Source organism: Hippocampus guttulatus, chromosome 23 (genome assembly GCF_054856545.1).
Source record: "Hippocampus guttulatus isolate MCC_2025c chromosome 23, RoL_Hgut_1.0, whole genome shotgun sequence".
Taxonomy (NCBI): domain Eukaryota; kingdom Metazoa; phylum Chordata; class Actinopteri; order Syngnathiformes; family Syngnathidae; genus Hippocampus; species Hippocampus guttulatus.
Window position 1 is genome coordinate 2343373 of NC_141283.1, and position 17730 is coordinate 2361102.

Sequence of the window (17730 nt, forward strand, 5' to 3'; positions counted from 1 at the left end):
ATGTTTAGTTTGGCAGTAAACTTCAACTGGGAGTGACAATTAATAGCCTGGAGCTTTTTTTATTTATTTTTGTCATAACCCTGACCAGTTACCAAACACGCTTTGTCCATGTCCTCCTTTGTCTGGTAGGCGACCAATAAGGTGGAACTGGAGCCCAGGCAGTTTGTGGACTGGATGCGTATGGAGCCTCAGTCCATGGTGTGGCTCCCCGTCCTGCACCGAGTGGCCGCCGCCGAGACGGCCAAGCATCAGGCCAAGTGCAACATCTGCAAGGAGTGTCCCATTGTGGGCTTCAGGTACGCGTCTTGCACTGAGCCGGGAGCTCTTTGTGAAATGGAGGTTGCGTGTTTCAGTGTGTCTGTGTGTGGGTGGGTGTGTGGCTGTGCGCAGTTCAAAGGCAGAACGCACACACGCTGATGTTTGCTGATAATAATAAAGGGCAGCTCTGCTCTGGTGGGCATTTATCTAAATGTCAGCAGAGGCCAGACCACTCACTAAATATCATTTAAACCTCCACAGGGTTTGAACATTCACACACGATGTTGGCCAACAACCCATAACACACACGCACGTTTTGTTCTGGTTCGATTATTTATTTTCCATTTTGTGAAATTGTAACATCGTGCCAAGATGCCGTGTGGCGAACTGGTCTTCTTTCAACCAACCGAAAACCAGAAAAAACGTTTGATGAATCAAGTGTCTCCGAAGTCATGTCACTGATCGATGACAGAAGCAAGGAGAGTGCGGAGTAAGCGTTGAGGAAATCACAGTCTCAGTTTTGGACTAGGTTCGGGGAGCTTTTTCAACCGAAATTTTGTTTGCTGTTGGCGGTTGAAAACGAACCAATTGAGTAGCTGAGACATACATAAGGAACCAAAAATACAGTAAACTTGCGATATGGGGCTTGGACTTTCGAGATTTTGACTGTCTATGGCTTTCGAAGGCAGGGCCTTCCCGGTGAGTGACGTGGGCGTCGCCACATGAGAGCCCAGAAATGCCTGTTGGTTCAGTCAGTCTGCATGTTGCGTGACCGTGTGAATTGTGGCCTTCGCAGCTTCCATATCAGTTTATAAAATGAGCTCAAATTGATACATGACCAGCTTTTCGCCTTTGCAGACATGCTGTCGTGTTACACATTGCACTTGAACTCTCGACATTCTCTCTCATGAACCCTTTCAGGGACAGTGGTTACTACAGTGGACAGCTTATCATGTTATGAGGTTACGGGGTGCATGAAAGGGTTAATAAAGCCTCGTTGTTTCCATCATGCCAACTTGAAGATATTCTATAAATAGACCTCAGTGCTGGCCCTGAATTTTTGTGGCACATCTAGCAGTGGTGTGTTTGTCGGTGAGCTTGAGACTCAAGGTGGCGTGTGGGCCCATCCCGCTCTGAAGGTAACTGAACGCCTCCCCCTCATGACTAGACGCAACGCATAATGGTGTCTTTGACTCGTGCGAAGCTGTTCAGCTCTGTGATATACGATGTGTGATGGCTCATCCGTCAGCCAAGTCCCCGAAGAGGATTGAGATAAAGGACTCCGGCTATTATGTCGCTCTTTTTTTTTTTTTTTTCAAGCCACTAAATGGCTTTCTGGGTGTGCCTGATCACAATGGAGGTGTTGTCCTATTGAGGAGCGTTTTGAGCGGAAATGCAATTGTCTGTCACTCTGTCAGTGCTTGTAAGATGCTTTTGTTCGGCTCTGTGGCCGTGTGGATACGCGTGCAGGGTGGCCGGGCAATCGAGCACCACGGCGGGAGCTGCACCATCCATGTCTTTTTTAAGAGAACATCACAATTGAATAAGATACGTCTTTATTGACATTAATTCCAAACATTTTTGTTGTCCTATCTGTTCTCAAGGTGTACTTTTTTTTAAATCACTTTAATGGCCATCTGAAAAAGAGTTGACAACTCATCTAATGTCTGCAAATAGCCTGACTTTTGTCCTAACACTCCTTTTTTTTGTGTGTGTGTGTGTAGGTATCGCAGCCTGAAGCATTTCAACTACGACGTGTGTCAGAGCTGCTTCTTCTCCGGGCGCACCGCCAAGGGCCACAAGCTCAATTATCCCATGGTGGAGTACTGCACGCCGGTGAGACGCACACGCATGCACATTTTTGGGACAAAATAGCACATTTGTAACCATATTATGCAGCACAATTCTATTAACTACTCTGCCTAAAATTAAGCTGAAAGGGATTCAAATTCATGAATAGAGCTGCCGTGGCGCTTTAAATGTTTTCGCTTACCGTTTCATCAATCCTGGTGACCGCCTCTGATCAAATTCAAATTTCCCTGAAGAAATCATGAAATAATGCTCTTTTTTTTTTCTCTTTATCGGGTAATGCAATTTCTGTGCAGCGAGAAGAATGTCATCAAAGGTACATTTGTGAAAATAAGCCATGGCCTCGTTGTAAATGAGCTTCAAATTAGGAAAAGTAATTCTAGTATCAAAGGTTTTTTTTTTTTTTTAAATATATCTGCTTTTTAAATTTTGCAAACGTAATGAATATTGTCTGCGGCTAGATGAGTCTGTTTCATTTTGCTTCCTTGTCTTCGCTTCTGCCGCGCTGATGAGCTTCTCTCTTGCCAGTGCACGCGACGGGTAGCAATCAGTGCGCCGACGTTGGGGAGAGTATTTGGGCTGGTGACAGCAGTCCGGCAAGCCTGACAAAGTCCGCTGATGGAATCAGGGGAAGGAAAAAAACCCCCCAAAACAATACGTGACCTTATCAGTCGATGCGTGGAGCTCCTCCATATGGGCTCCTTGAGCAGTCGCCACTTGTCACTGCCACGAAGGGAAAAGTGTGCGATGAGATTAATGGAGAAGGAAGACTTGTTTCACAGAGTGGGCCGGCTCGGCGTTGACCTCTAATGCAGTTAAAATCGATACTTGGACCATTTCCTATAACGTTGCACAGAGAGACTTGAACAAAAAAAAAAAAACGTATAGCATATGTTAGCATTACCATTAAGCTATAGGCTATACTAAGGGGTTGATTTGAATACACATGGTGCAATTCTCTTTGTTTTAGGTTTAGTTTGACAGTTAACTTTAACTAAGTGGGAATCAACAGCTTGAAGAGGTTTTTTTTAAAGACTCTTCCAAACTACTTGATGTGGGTTGCGAAGACAGCTGAAGACTTCCATTCCCGTCAACTTTGAGCGATACATATTGCACCCCCCACCATCCCCCCCATTGAAATTATGTAACCCTTTGTCTCCGCCAGACGACATCAGGCGAGGACATGCGAGATTTTACCAAAGTGCTGAAGAACAAATTCCGCTCCAAGAAATACTTTGCCAAGCACCCTCGACTGGGGTACTTACCGGTCCAGACCGTCCTCGAGGGCGACAATATGGAAAGGTGAGTGCCACTGAAGGGTTCTTCTTAAAAATGACCAATGCAGCCACAGGCAGAACTGTCACAGTGGTTCCCACAAAGTGGAAATTCAGAGTTTAACCAACTTATATTATCGTTATATCAAAGGCCGCACAGCTAATCAAATTCTAATTGACATCACAAAGTAGTAGAATGCAATTTTTAAATCGCAAAGACTGTCATTTTGGAAAATTTTAAAAAATTGCATTTCGGTCAGTTGCTCTGCTTTATTTTTTTTTATTTATATTTTTAGTATTTCACATGATAAAAATAGGACTGAAATTCAATCTTGGAAGGACAACCACCTTTGCATTTTGTAGGTTGCACTGTGGCGTATGGTTGATGAAACAGTTAAAAAAGAAAACGAACATCTGGCATTTTCATAACAAATCTCCTCACACCCCCGTGCACCAGCAGATGAGGAGTGTTCCATTCCCCTCTTCTCTCCTCTCCCGTGTCTTTGCTTAATTATGCCTCGGCACTATGTTTGTTGCAGCTGCACCGGTGCTCTCCTTAATGTAGAACCGGCGCCAAGGCTGATTCATATCGTCACGCAGCAATGTGTGAAAGAAAAAAAAAACAGGAAGCCACTGAGAGGCTTTTAACTTTTACGATCATGTGCTACCGAACATACCTTATTTCCCTCTTTCCCTCACCTGCTGTGTTTTGTGAGGCACACTGAGTGGATTTGACCCAGATATGTTTTGTGATACCCCCTCAACACAACCCCCCCCCGTCCTCTTACAGTCCCATCACCCTCATCAGCATGTGTCCGGAGCAGTACGAGTGAGTATCTACAATCGAGTACCGGAATGTCCTTTAATTTATTTTGAGTACTTATTTTGTAACAAACCACACGTCGTCCGGGAGCTTTTTCCCGCCTCACCTCAAGCCATGCATGAATTGCATGTTGCCTACCTGCCTGACTCATCCACACTTGACTGTGCACGTGACGCCAACATCTTTGCTCACTTGCTTTCCTTAAAGCAATCCAAGCAGCGGCTGTCGAAAGCCTTCCGGTCTCCTCGTAGATCATCCTGTTCCCCCATTCCTGTTTGCGCGATGACGTTGCGGATGGTCATGCTGGGTTGTGGATGCGCGCGCGCGTGTGTGTGTGTGTGTGTGTGTGTGTGCGTGTGTGTGCGTGTGTGTGTGTGTGTGTGTGTGTGTGCGTGTGTGTGCGTGTGTGCGCGTGTGTGCGTGTGTGTGTTTGCGTGTGTGTGTGTGTGTGTGCCTATGAATCCTTTAAATGAGGTTTTGGTCGCTCACCCAAACTCATTCATCTCAATTACACCATTCGTCTCCAGGCTGTCCCAGTCACCTCACTTATCCCATGATGACACCCATTCCAGGATAGAGCAGTACGCCAGCAGGTACCCCGCCCTCCCACCTGCCAACATTTGAGCATTCCATATATGGTCCTATTCCATAAAGCAGCATAAATTCCTTGGTTTGCATTGGAGTTCTGTCCTGATGTCGTGGACTAAATGATGAACACTAAGTTACGGCGGTTAGCCAAGCCTGCCGTCAACTAAATACGTTTGTAGCATTCCCCCTCTAAGTCTTGAAACGTCATATGTCAGGACAGTCATAAACCCCTGTATCTTTTCTAGTGTTCCTACTGGATCTCCAGTTTTTACATTTTGTAGCGTGAACCTAGGATTGAAAGTTGTGAAGCACCACTAGTTTTCTACTGTAACACCAAACATTTTAGACACTTATAGTCTGTGTACAGGAAAAAACTGAAACAAAAAATCAGTTGGCCGAGTAGGGAGTAGGGAGACTTGTGGAACGCCACCAGTAATCTATCTGCAGGGAGTTGCTCGAACAACCTTTCCTGTGTGAATAAAGATATGTTTTCAGCTAAAGAGTCAGGACATAATTTTAAATAAATAAATATTCCGAGGGGAATGGTGCATTTATCCCCTCAACCCCCCCGACTAGAAGAGAGAAAACCAGCCATTGCAAAGCCTGTCAAATTAGCAAAATGTAAAACATTGTCAAGATGTTCCGACAAAGGACCACAGAGATGCACAAAATTTGATACATTTTTTTTTCATATTATGGCAAGAGAATTATGCACGATGACATAATTGGTATAATTTTATAAAATGGTTGGGGTTTTTTTTTTTCATTTTACTGCAAGATCATTCTGCATGATGACATAATTGGTGCAATTTTCACCACTGTAACAAAGACGAGACTCACTTCCAACCATTTCAAGTGCATTAGGAGGAGTGTGTAGTGTTTGCCTGGTGACTTGTTGACATCGATGCTCAGATCACATGTCCTACAGAGCTGGCTTTCGGCTAATTCCGTCATGCTGCGGTGCGCTGCATCGAACCACCGGCCGACTACGCAGCGGGTGATGGCTTTCGCCAGCACATGTTCATCCACGCTGGGATTTGTCAGATTTCATTCCACAAATGTAATGGAAATTTACCAGAACAGTCGACTACCTATGATCAAAATGATGATGTTTTTGTCTTCGAAGCAGCTTTGCATTTTGTAACGGCTGCCCCAAGACTAAATTAGGCAACTCTTGGTGTTCGCCGGTGTTTATGTCAGCTACATAGGATCGTTCTGCTAATTTTCTGCCAAATGTTACATTTCATCACGAAGAAGAGATTGTGCCTGTGACAGAGTTTCAGTAATTACACGCTTACGTCGGGAAAAACAGGCTCATTAGTGACTCCTCTCCGGAGCCACATGCTCTTATTAAATTGCGCTAGTAGATATTTGTAAGAAAACAACCCTCACAATTGGAAGGGTTCTGCATCAAACAACCTCGGAATTCAAGCCCAAAGTTGCAAAGACAGTATCAGAAACAGCTGAAGGATGGCGCTACCCCCAAAAAATGCATATTGCCTTTGGATAGTCCACTGGTGTCGCTGCTTTAGAGTGCCTCATCGTTGGCTGTGAGTTTCTGCATGTCACGTTGAGAAAGGCGGAAGTGTAGCGAAGGGGGATTTTATTTCTTCGAAGTCCCACTAGGCAGCCATCGTGTGGATCAGTGTTTGACCTGGCATGGCTCGCCTGAGAGTGCCTCGTCATTGCCATGTGGAAAAGCCATGTAATCTCAATTACGGTGGATGTCTTTTTTGCGGTGTGCATCATCCGCGGAGGTTGGATAAAGTAGCGAGCCTATTTTCGACAAAGAATAGAAACTACAGATACGTTTACACATGTTCGTAAGAAAAACCAATATGCTCGATGAATGCAGTTAGCTGAAAAATGTACTTCAGTGCCACAAATGTCCCGTTCCGTTATTTCCTCTGACCAATTGCGATGACATTTCGGAGCGGGGATGTTGAGTGATGATGTTTGTCCCTCAGGTTGGCACAGATGGAGAGGTCAAACGGATCGCTGCCTACAGACAGCAGCTCAGCTACAGGAAGCATGTAAGAGCTCTTTTTTTGATGGATACCTTATCTTAATGACCTTAGTAGTGTATGTTAATGTTTAAAAACATTTTTTCTTTTGTCTTTTATGTTCTCATATTATCTCTTATCTATTTTTCTTGATTTAAAACACATAAACAAAAAAAAAATGCCGTTTTGGAGGGCTATTGGAACGGATTCATGTCCTTTCCATTACTTTTAAAGGGGAAGAAAACATTGGTTATGTGATTAATGCGATTAAACTTATGCTCCTAGTCACGGAACAAATTAAACTCGTAAGTTAAGGCAACACTGCAGCTGAAAAGCTATCAAAAGTGTTTCTCCAGGAATTGTCCGAGACTGCAAGGGCTGGGAGAGATTGGGGTGGCGAACAAGTGATTGGTTTCAGCGTACCCTGATAGCAACGCTTTATCTTGATCAGACGCGTGGGAGAGAGATGTAAAACTGTGCCGAAAAGTGCTAAACTCTATTTTGTGTGTGCGCGCGCGTAAGCCTGTGTGTTACTCAGCGACCCGAGTGTGTCATGGACCTTTTACCAAAGGAAAGCACATGATTCCAACGATTAACACCACTCAGTGTTAGAAGGAAATGTCTTATTTCTTATTCTTGTAATCATTTTTATTGTTATTATTTAAAAAAAAAATAGCTATTGGATTTATTGGTTGGTTTTAGTCCGTTTTATTTCAAGTCAATTTAATTTTATTTTCTTTAATCTTTTTGAGTCTGTTTTTAATAGTCCATTGTGTTAATTCAGTTCTTTTGAAATTGTTTTTAATAATGTATTTATTTATATTTTTTATTTTGTGTTTGAGATAGATTTTTTATTTTGTTTAATCTTTTTTTTTTTAATCATTAATTCCTTCCTTTTTAGTTGATTTTAGTTATTCGTTTTATTTAATTTACATTTTTGCATTTTATTGCACATGATCTTTTTCAATTATTCTATTCTTAAATTGTATTTATTTTTTGTTTTTTATTCCTTAAAATATGTTTAATTTATTGTTTGATTCAGACAACAGAAAATGCCTTTCGTAAAATGGTTTAAAAAAAGAATTGCACTAGTCTAAAAATAATTTTAAAATGTTGAAGACTTGCGCAGCGTGAAGTCAAGCCCTTTAAGGGGCTGAGTAGAATGTCATCGTCATCCTCACCGTCATCCATGTAGCATGGTTTCCCCGCTGGGGCGAACGCAACCTGACGCCACGACACCTCCACGTGACCTTGGATGCTTTGATCAGCACGAGCCTTCAAGTCCTCCAGACTGCTGAAAAACAAAATAATAGAGGAGCAGCAAAAGCATTGCTGAGGAAGATTGATTCGAAGTGTGTGACAAACACATTATGCCCGCTCCCACTCGCTTCTTTTTATCTCCTTCATACAAACCTGACGCCCATACACAATTGTGCGGGAAGGAGGTGAGGAGGTGGATGATGATGATGATGATGATGACGAAGGCTGAACAAAAACACCCATTAAACTGCCGTATTGGGATTTACTCCCTATCCACGATACAAAGGAAGACATTTTGTAGCGCTATAGTGAGTATACTGTATGACGTCCCTTAAATATAATAGAGCTCCTAATTTGATGAACAGCCATGCTTAAAAACACAGGATCCCGGCATCATATTTGATGAACTGCATCAGGAATGTACGACAAATCACCGACTTGAAGAAAACCATTTAATTCGCTTCCCCTATTTGGTTTAACTTGCTTCTTGCTCGTGGTTTTATGGGAGGGATAATCAGCTTTTCTCTGTGAGTGTGTGTTTGCAACGCTTTATTTTGTCGTTTCATGATGTTCCTGTTAATTGTTCATTTAAAAAAGTTCAAGTACAACGTTGCTCTCTAACCTTCTGTGTGTGTGTGTGCTTAAAGTCTCCCCGAAGTGAAAAGCAATCCCTTCTAAGTTTTATATGCCACAGAGACGAATGATTGGAAAAATGAAAAAAACAAAACAAAACAGTTGTTTAAAATAGTACTTCAAAATTGTGAAAAAGCAAACCGTTCTCTCCGCTCTCAAAAACACCTCTCTACTCAAGTGTCAATCAATTAGCACTTCTTCATCCTGGAAAAAAAATGGATGCTACTTCATGTAGCATCTTTCTTTTGCCAACGCACAACTCTTGTCAGTGTTTCCACTGAGAAAATATATCTGCTTCAAGCCACCGGGTTGTCACAGGGCTTTTTCCACACTGTGACAGCGAGGCACTCGAGGCATTCGTCTGAGCATTCACCCAAACTCCCTGAGCAACCTCAGACATGCGCGCGGCAGCCAAACCAGTATCACACCTGTCCCAAACCTGCGATTATCGGATTGAGATCACCCCTGAATTACATCCATGTTGAGTTGCGGGCTGGAGGCTTGCTCACATCCAAAACAGTCGTGCACAAATAGCCCAAATATTATGTGTGCGTGTTCAAAAGGGAATCCTTAATTAGCAAGCCGGCTGTTTTTGTTGCTCTCCAAGTCAGCAAAGGCCACGACTCTGCGCTGCTCTGTTTTTCACCCCCGCTTTTTAATATCAGTCACTTTGTGGGGAGCTAGGAGGGTTTATTGCTTCTTTTCATATCATCCACGCATTCATCCTACTTTGAATTCCCCTCTATGTGTGTTTTGCCAAAGGGAAGGGATACCTTTAAATGGCGAGAAACACACACACACACACACACACACACGCACACACACACTGTGTACTGTATGTGCTTCAGTGTAGTTGTCGTGTATTTCAGCAATCCTGAAAAACCAGACATCCAATTGCTCAACAGAGGTGTCTGCTGATATGACATGTTACTTCTTTTTCCAATGAGTCGTCAGTGTTTGTAACCTGAAGGACTGAAGGTGTCCCACTTTATACTCCTGAATGGATCTGTCAGCAAAAAAAAACACAGTGACAGCAACAAAGCACAAATTTATGATGATTGCAAGGCGACTTTGATATCGTAACCTTCAAAAGCACCGCTGGAGTATTTTGTTGAGTTTCCCTTTTTTACAAGTAGAAGCTCAGACATTTACTTTTTCCTCTGCTTTTTTTTCTTGTTTCCTCCCTCCCCTGCCTTGCTCGTTCCATTTCTTATTGTTTCTTTCTCTGCCGCTTGCTTTGTTGTCATTTAAACCCGCCTTCATGCCGACATAAAAGCAGCTCGCTAAAATTAGCGTAGACGCTAGGGTAGTTTTGAACTTTCAAGCAACCGCTACTTCAGCACACAACGAGCACCAACACCTACGAACCGAGCGTACAATAATAGTCACGGGCATTTAGACTCTCTCTGCTCTGTGTGCTTAACGTATATTTAAACAAGATGATAGTGAGAGTTTACTAGATTTGGTTGTTAGCGCTCTTTTAGCTAGCTAGTGATTGAATTGTACTTTGGAACGGTTGTAGCATCTCATCTCACAACTGACGTATTTCCGGTCTGTATTTCCAGATAGCAAACTAGTTGAAGTTTGCCATTGCTTTTTTTTTTTTTTTTTTTTTTGAAGGGGGGAGGGGGGGTTATTGTTCTTTTTATGTTGTTACTTCCCCGTGGAGCCTGAGCGGGATGTGTCAGCCGACAAAAGTCAATGGATGCAGTTTAACTGCAATAATGATGCAAATTATCTGAATGTGCTTTGAGGAGGCACTTCAAGTGCCAAAACAACAAACTTCCAATTGTATGAATTTGTAATACTTGTGCAATTCAGCAATGACCGAGACGGTATGTTGCATCCGTAGTATGTGGCAGGACGAGCCTCAAATGGTTCGGATGAAAGTTTTGTGTGAAGTGAGGTCAACTTTTTAAACACGATATCTTTTAATGTTCATGTATTTGAGTGTTAATCTGGAAGAAAGAAAAAAAAACCATGGCAACACTCTCGTCAGATCTGATACAGCGTGTAAATAGATGGACAAAAAGCACATATACACAAAAAAAACCTGCATCTCTTTCTACTATCTCTCCAGCTCCAACCTAATTCTCCCATCTGCCCCCATGCACCTGCACTAAATCCCCCTTCATTCCATTTTATCAGCCAGATAAATGTGCTGCTGTATATGCGGGGTTTGCAGAGCTTAAAGCAAAGCTGTGCCAAAATAGCTTCATGTAATATCGTGAACCTACTATATTTATTTTTTTAATCCGTTTGTTGCGTTACACGCTTGGATGGCATTTTCTACCCCCCTCCCAAAAAAGTCACTTTATATTACCGCCGTTGAAATTTGCATTTTGGGAATTTCATTCAACAAAAAGTTTAGCTTCAGCAAGTTAGCATCCCTCAGAATCTTGTGATTTGTTTTGTCTCGGTAACATATAATTATGTCAGCTCATTTATCACGATCAGCGTCAGAAGGGTGTTAGCATAGGTTTTGACGATTGCCGTATGTTTTAATTTTAATTTTTTTTTTTAACACAGGGACGATGAGCACGCACTCATCCTTCAGTACTGCCAGACGCTCGGAGGCGAGGGCTCGCCCCGCAGCCAGCCTCAGAGCCCCGTGCAGATCCTTCAGGCCGTGGAGAGGGAGGAGCGCGGCGAGCTGGAGCGGGTCATTCATCGCCTGGAGGAAGAGCAAAGGTATCGTCGACCCCACCGTCTGCCTCCGCTTTCAGAATCTCCGCTCACTGGGGACGGTTTGAATCCCAGGAGCCTCCAGAAGGAGTACGAGCAGCTGAAGGAGCAGCAGCGAGGGGGCCCCGCCGGAAGCCCGTGGGAGCCTGAGAGCCCTATGTCGGCGGCTCATCCCGACGAAGCCGACCTCCTGGCCGAGGCGAAGCTTTTGCGGCAGCACAAGGGCCGCCTGGAGGCCCGCATGCACATCCTGGAGGACCACAACAAGCAGCTGGAGTCGCAGCTCCATCGCCTCAGGCAACTGCTGCACCAGGTGAGCACACAAACAAGCCCATCCGAGATTGGTGACGTTTTTCAGAAGAGACACAATTGAACAGTGTGTTGATTTAAGTTTAGGCTTATTGTTATTTCCCTTGACGACTTATGGAGAAAAATTAAAAATCCTCGCAATTTTCAGGCTGAGCAGCCTCATGGAACAGAGTTGAGTGTCAATCCAAAAGTGAGCCCGAAGTCTTCAACTCTGGCTCATGTGAAGCGGCCAATTTCTCCTGTACTCGCACAAGAGTACACAAATCCGGGTATTATTATAATTATTAGCTTCACACGTGCTGCGGTCTAATCCGAGCGAGCTTTGACCATAGCTAATGCAAGAGGAGCCTTTGGATTTGTTTTCAACATCTTCGCGCCTCCGGCGAAAAAGAAGAAGAAGAAAAGAGGATATTGGCAACATTGATTTGGCTTTGAGTGCCAAAGGGAATCTGGGATGGGGCTCTAAATGTCACCGGCTATAAATTGCTTGTTTGCACCATCTGGAAAGCTATCCACAGTCATCCGGATGACACACTTAGCTCTTATTGTTGCCGTGCAAGCCATAAAAAGTGAATATTATCCTTCCTTCGTCACCGTGCGTGCTCCAGTGGTGTCATTGTTATTAGAAGGCCAGTTTGTCAGAGGAAACAAAATTTAGTAGTCCAGCCCTGGCGTGAGTAGTTCCACTAAAAAGCGGGAAATCTGCCACTTTGATCTGAAATGGCCATTTTAGGGTCAGTTTGATATTTCCTTCTGCTTAGTCGTGCGCCTGTCTTACAGATTTGTCCTGATTGTAAACGCATTTAAACTCCAGTCTGCCTTGAGATAAAAAACTTTAGAGTACAGTTCCTCCAAAGAGGCATTACGCTGTTTAAGGTCACTCCCAGTTCAAGCTGACTGTCAAACTAAACATAAAATAAAGGGAATTACACTTTGTTTGGTTTTTTGTATCTTGCTCTTGACAAATACCCCATCTATAAAAAAATAAACTAGGAAAAAAAACCCTAACAAAGTTGCGATGAAAACTAATTTAAAAAAATAACCAAAGTCAAAACAAATTAAAAAATAATTGCAATGAAAACTACTTAATGAACCATTTGCCGCTCTGATGAGAGGACTTGAGACTTTCATTATTAATCCCCCCACAGCCACTTTCCCGTCGCACCCTGACATTTGGTAGGCATGATTGTCATTATGATCTTTGAAGTCAAGATGGCGCCCGAGTAGGCAGCCGTCAGCAAGTGCTCTCATGACAGGAGAAGTGAACGAATCTCTTTTCGTCAATGGACGTTACAGCTTCGTGTTTGCTTTCAAAACTTAGCTTGTAGCAGACGTGTGCACATTTTCAGCATGACGTCTCTGATCCACTGGTGAAAGGACACTTTGATCCTCTCCTCTTTCATCTAGAACTGCTTCAGACAACAAAGCGTATGCAGAAAAGTGGTGAAGATTGCACGACTGTCTGTGTCCTATGTGTTGTGTTGTGTTATTTTTGTTATTTTGACTTCAAAATGGTGCCGCGAGAGTGGCTGCCTTTCCAGCAGCTCCTATATTTTGTTGTTCTACTTCTTCCTTTCATAACTTTGCTGCTGTGAATTGGGAAGTTCTCCATTGCGAGACTAATAAAGGTTTTCTTATCTTATTACTGGAACCATGCACCTATTATCCGAGCCGCTTATCCTCACGAGAACCCCATTAAAAAAAGTCTCAAAATTCCCCCTCACACAAAAACAATGAAAGTCTGCCATTTAAGGATCAATTTGGCTTGTACGCGGGGTCCTTCAAAAGTGAACTTGCCCTCGCGATTCGGTGCAAGGGCTCATTTGATTGACTTTTTTTTTGGTGTTGTTTTTCCCTTTCAGCCGGCGGTGGACTTGAGGGTCAATGGACTTTCGTCTTCTCCCGCCGCGCAAGATGGAGAACCACTTCCCGAGAACTCAGGTGAAACACTCGGCAGCAAACACCTTTGAGGGGTGATGAAGGCGCCGTTTTTCTTCTCTCCAATTGAAATGGGATTCCAACTCCATGCATGCGTATATGTGTTCAGATGAGCTGCTGGAGCCTCACAACAGCAGCTCTGATCTGGCTGATGTCATGGAGCAGATTAACAACTCCTTCCCTGCATGCAGTCGTAAGTTTCCCCTCAAAATTCTCCTCCTCATATCCTTACCGCGTGGTAGCGTCAATCCATCATCCTCAGCAAGACTGCCGGTCAGCACCTGTCATCCGTGTTTAATAGAAAATCAAAAGGCAAAACGAAATACAAAACTAACCGAGAATGGGGGGGGGGGGGATTTATTCTCATAATCCTGATTGAGAGTGACATTGCGGTCACCCCAAATGCAGCCACTATGTCACATCATTTGAAATACTCATTCCATTCAACTCGAATGATTTAAAAGTCACGGGTTCCAGCATAGTTAGCCAAAATATTGTTTGCTGCACTCTGTAAGCGTGTAATGCTTCTCCAATGAAATTAAAACTGTCGGAAATGCTGCTGCAACTTTATGATCGGCCGCTAAACCCACTTAATGGATGATTGCAAGCAGTAAAAACATATTGCTCGCATAAAAAATATATATTCTGAGTTATAGCATCAAAATGACATTCTGCAGAAGTTCTAACGGTTTTTTGGTTTGTTTTTTGTTTTTTGCCCGCAGCAACAAGCCACTCGTCCAGACCACAGGTAAGGTGACGGGTGTGCGCGCATGTGTGTGTGTGTGTGTGTGTGTGAAATGGGGCGGCACGGTGGTCGACTGGTGAGCAGGTCCGCCTCACAGTGCACAGTTGCAGGGTTCGATTCTGGCTCCGGCCTCCCCATTTGGAGTTTGCATGTTGTCTCTGTCCGTGCCTGCGTGGGTTTTCTCTGGGTACTCCGGGTTCCTCCCGCATTCCAAAAAACATGCCCGGAGCACTCTAAATTTTCCCTAGGTGTGATTGTAAGCGCAAATGGTTGTTCGTCTGTATGCCCTGCGATTGGGTGGCAACCATTTCTGGGTGTGATGTCACATATGTTCTGAAGCTGTCAGATTTTGCTAATCATGTCTTCAAATTGAATCAAAATGCTATCAATAAAAAATAGAATCCACAGCAACTCCAGGAATTGAATAGTGAAGGAAATGTGGATTCGGGGCGGTCGTTCCAAACCCATCTTAACATCCACAGTCGAGAGAAAAGTGTTTTTATAATAGCTTTACACCTCCAACGGAAAATACGTTTCAACTTATTTTTTAAATAATTCCTCATCGAGATCCAAACGATGCAGTTTTGAATTGGATGAATTGTTCGGCCTTGATACTTGATGTCATTGGTCTTGCATTGCAGGTGTTGTGACCATACGACATGACCCACAAAGAAGCCCCCCCACCCCGGGACCAGACAGCTCAACCACTTCATCCATCCTTGTCGTCCTCGTCTACTATGCAAAGTACAGAACGTCTCCAACTGTACGTCATATCCGCTTTTAGCCCTCAATATGGACCCCCAACCTTTGTATTATGAAAACCATCCCTTTTGATGCGGTTCACCCGGAAACGATTTGTTACTTTTCCTTTCTCATTCTTCTGGGCTTCGATCCTCTCAAACTCACTTTTGGGAGTGGACACACTTGCTCATTCAAAAGCTTGTGTGAGGACCTTCAAAGTTAATTTGTTTTGCAGAGTTACTTTTAAAATACAAAGGAGTATTAGGGCCATACTGATACAGAAGAAAAAAAGATACCGGTACCACCAGAATTAAGTTAAAATATCACAAAAATAAAGTCGGAATTTTGTGAGCATAAGATGTTTAGATTTTATGAAAGTATGTTTATTTTATTTTTTTTTAAAAAAACAATATTTCAACTTTTTTTTCTTGCATTTTTTGACTACAAGATTACAACTAATTTATTCCGTTTTGTTTTTATTTTTAACAAATATATTACTGTCTTGAGATACATGTTTAATTTGTTCCGTGACTACTCTCGTAACTCAAAACTATTTTATGTCAAATCATCGTTGCCGTCGAAATGATGTAAAATGGTTCCAGCTTCCCTCCCAAAAACAGCAAAGACTAGTTTGCTCGATAATTTTGAGCTTTATGAAAATAGATAGCAACTCCTCCTGATGTACATGACTTGGCCACTGGGTGGCAGTGCATTTCAGCCACGCGGACAAACGAAGAGCCTGGAAGTGACTCAGCATTAAGCTAGCGGAAGTAGTGCAGTTGTTTCAAATGGACAATGTGTAATTCTCTTAGTTTGATGTTTAGCTTGACAGCCGGTGCGAATTGCGTTCACTGTCACCGAATGACTTCTTGTAGCGCAAAAGTTGTACGTCGTGCCGTGTGTATCTCAAGGCGCCACTGCGTCCCCGATTTAGTCGTTTAACATTGCGACTTCTTGTTACTCGCCGACTTTGACTTTTTTTGCATTGTCACAATTTTTTTCTGCCCCACACCCCCAACACTCTAGCGATCATCAATACACTGAGAGACTTCATTGCAAACTATGTTTGTGCCTAAACGTTTTGTCAGTCCACGTGCGGATGGCGGGTGAGTGTGTCCAAAGAGACATTTGGACAATTACATTCGTTGAAAGACGGTGTAGATTTTTTAGGGGGGCGGTTGGAGGGTGTGTCTTTTGGGTAAAAAATGATCAATCAAGAGGAAAGCCATGATTGCCTTTGCTACCTCAGCCTCATTCGGACACACGTTTGTTGCGACTCACTATATCCGCAGACACTGCATTGAGGATAGCACGTTGTTATTTTTTGTTTGTTTTGGAGAGATTCAAGTCACTGTTACTGTAACCACAGTTTGGTCCTGCTGAAGCGTGCGCGTTCTTCCTTTGGTTTTGTGGCGCTATTAATGTTACGGTGTGTCATGTACGACTTGTGAGACTAAACACTACTATAATCTCCTCCCTCCCGTTTGCAGATTGTAGATCCATATGGGTGATTATTTTACCAGATACTTTGCAATGGCAAAACTGTGGTTAAAACCCCCCACCCCCACCCCTTTCCTGGTATGTAAAATAGATGGACCACACTATGTGTAAAATGGGAACATTGTTTTATTTCCAAATAAAAATTTTATAACAACGCGTTTGCGCCTTTTGATGGATTTCTTCTGTCAAGTGATGATTTTTCTTGTCTCGTAACGCATGCTGTTATTGTTTGCAACGACAGAATTCATCATTATTGCTCACTCGTGGCCATTAATTAATACGCTATCTTAAATTGTTGTAATATTACACATTCCATGTAGAGAAAAATTTTTTTTGACAAAGTTTGAGAAACAATGGCAAAAATAACATCCTTTTATTTATAAGATAATAAGTTCCTGGTTTTGTTGCCCTCCACTAAGAGCAGCGTGGATGAATGGACACAGGTCTTGGCTTGTATGGCATCTGCTGGTCCCCTAAAGGGCCATGACTGGTCAGTTCTTGGCTGGAGACGCTGGAGGTGAAGTTATTTATTTGCTGCCCTTCATGCAGCGGCATCGGTTTTGCTGGCGCTGTCCATCCGACAGCTGTTCCCATACGAGCCCAAGTTTTTTTTTGGCACGCTGGGTGTGTTGGTGGTGTGGAGGATAACCCGGCACAAGGTGAAGGATGCGGATGTTGAGTAAAGAGGCAGCCACAAAAGAACGATTCATTAAATGTTAGCCGTGAGGTGCCAAATGTACTCTCTACTTACGGTAAGTCCTTGGAAAACAATGCATGTCAATTCTGAATATAAATCAGTACACCTCACCAGAACATTGTATCCTTATGAACATAAAAGGAAAAAAATTATTGTGCTGAACATATTATTTTTGTCACATTTTTATACTGTGTACACTCTGACATTGCCAACCACTGTAGCGGGTGTGCTCTTATACACTTTATTATATTGCAGCAAAGAAAAAAAAGTATGTTCTTTGACTGATCTTTCAAGGTTTCAGTGTATTGTGATTTTTGACGAAGGAATCCACCCACTGAACGATTAGTCTTTTCTTTCATCGCTAACACACAATCGTTTGTTTCTACCTTATTCTGTGTTTTATGAATCAGCAGCAGAATATGCGTTACATTCTATTTTGGACGAAATAAAACGCGGAAAACAAGTGT

The 17730-nt window shown here is 43.0% G+C and overlaps 1 protein-coding gene across 5 annotated transcripts in view; it reads left to right on the forward strand.

Annotated features, from left to right (window-relative positions):
- Positions 1–16724, forward strand: part of LOC147185683 (utrophin-like) — a 91644-nt gene extending 74920 nt beyond the window's left edge. For 2 of the 5 annotated variants that reach the window (XM_086104110.1, XM_086104109.1), the window contains 12 exons: positions 130–296; positions 1983–2094; positions 3233–3369; positions 4132–4170; positions 4692–4757; positions 6720–6785; positions 11178–11339; positions 11409–11646; positions 13505–13583; positions 13690–13773; positions 14303–14328; positions 14967–16724. In XM_086104110.1, coding sequence (XP_085960236.1) covers positions 130–296; positions 1983–2094; positions 3233–3369; positions 4132–4170; positions 4692–4757; positions 6720–6785; positions 11178–11339; positions 11409–11646; positions 13505–13583; positions 13690–13773; positions 14303–14328; positions 14967–14975 — 1185 coding nt within the window. In that variant the 3' untranslated portion in view covers positions 14976–16724. The remainder of the gene's footprint in view (positions 1–129; positions 297–1982; positions 2095–3232; positions 3370–4131; positions 4171–4691; positions 4758–6719; positions 6786–11177; positions 11340–11408; positions 11647–13504; positions 13584–13689; positions 13774–14302; positions 14329–14966) is intronic. The other 3 variants (XM_086104112.1, XM_086104111.1, XM_086104114.1) reach the window with 3 other exon arrangements.
- The last annotated feature ends 1006 nt before the right edge of the window (positions 16725–17730 follow it).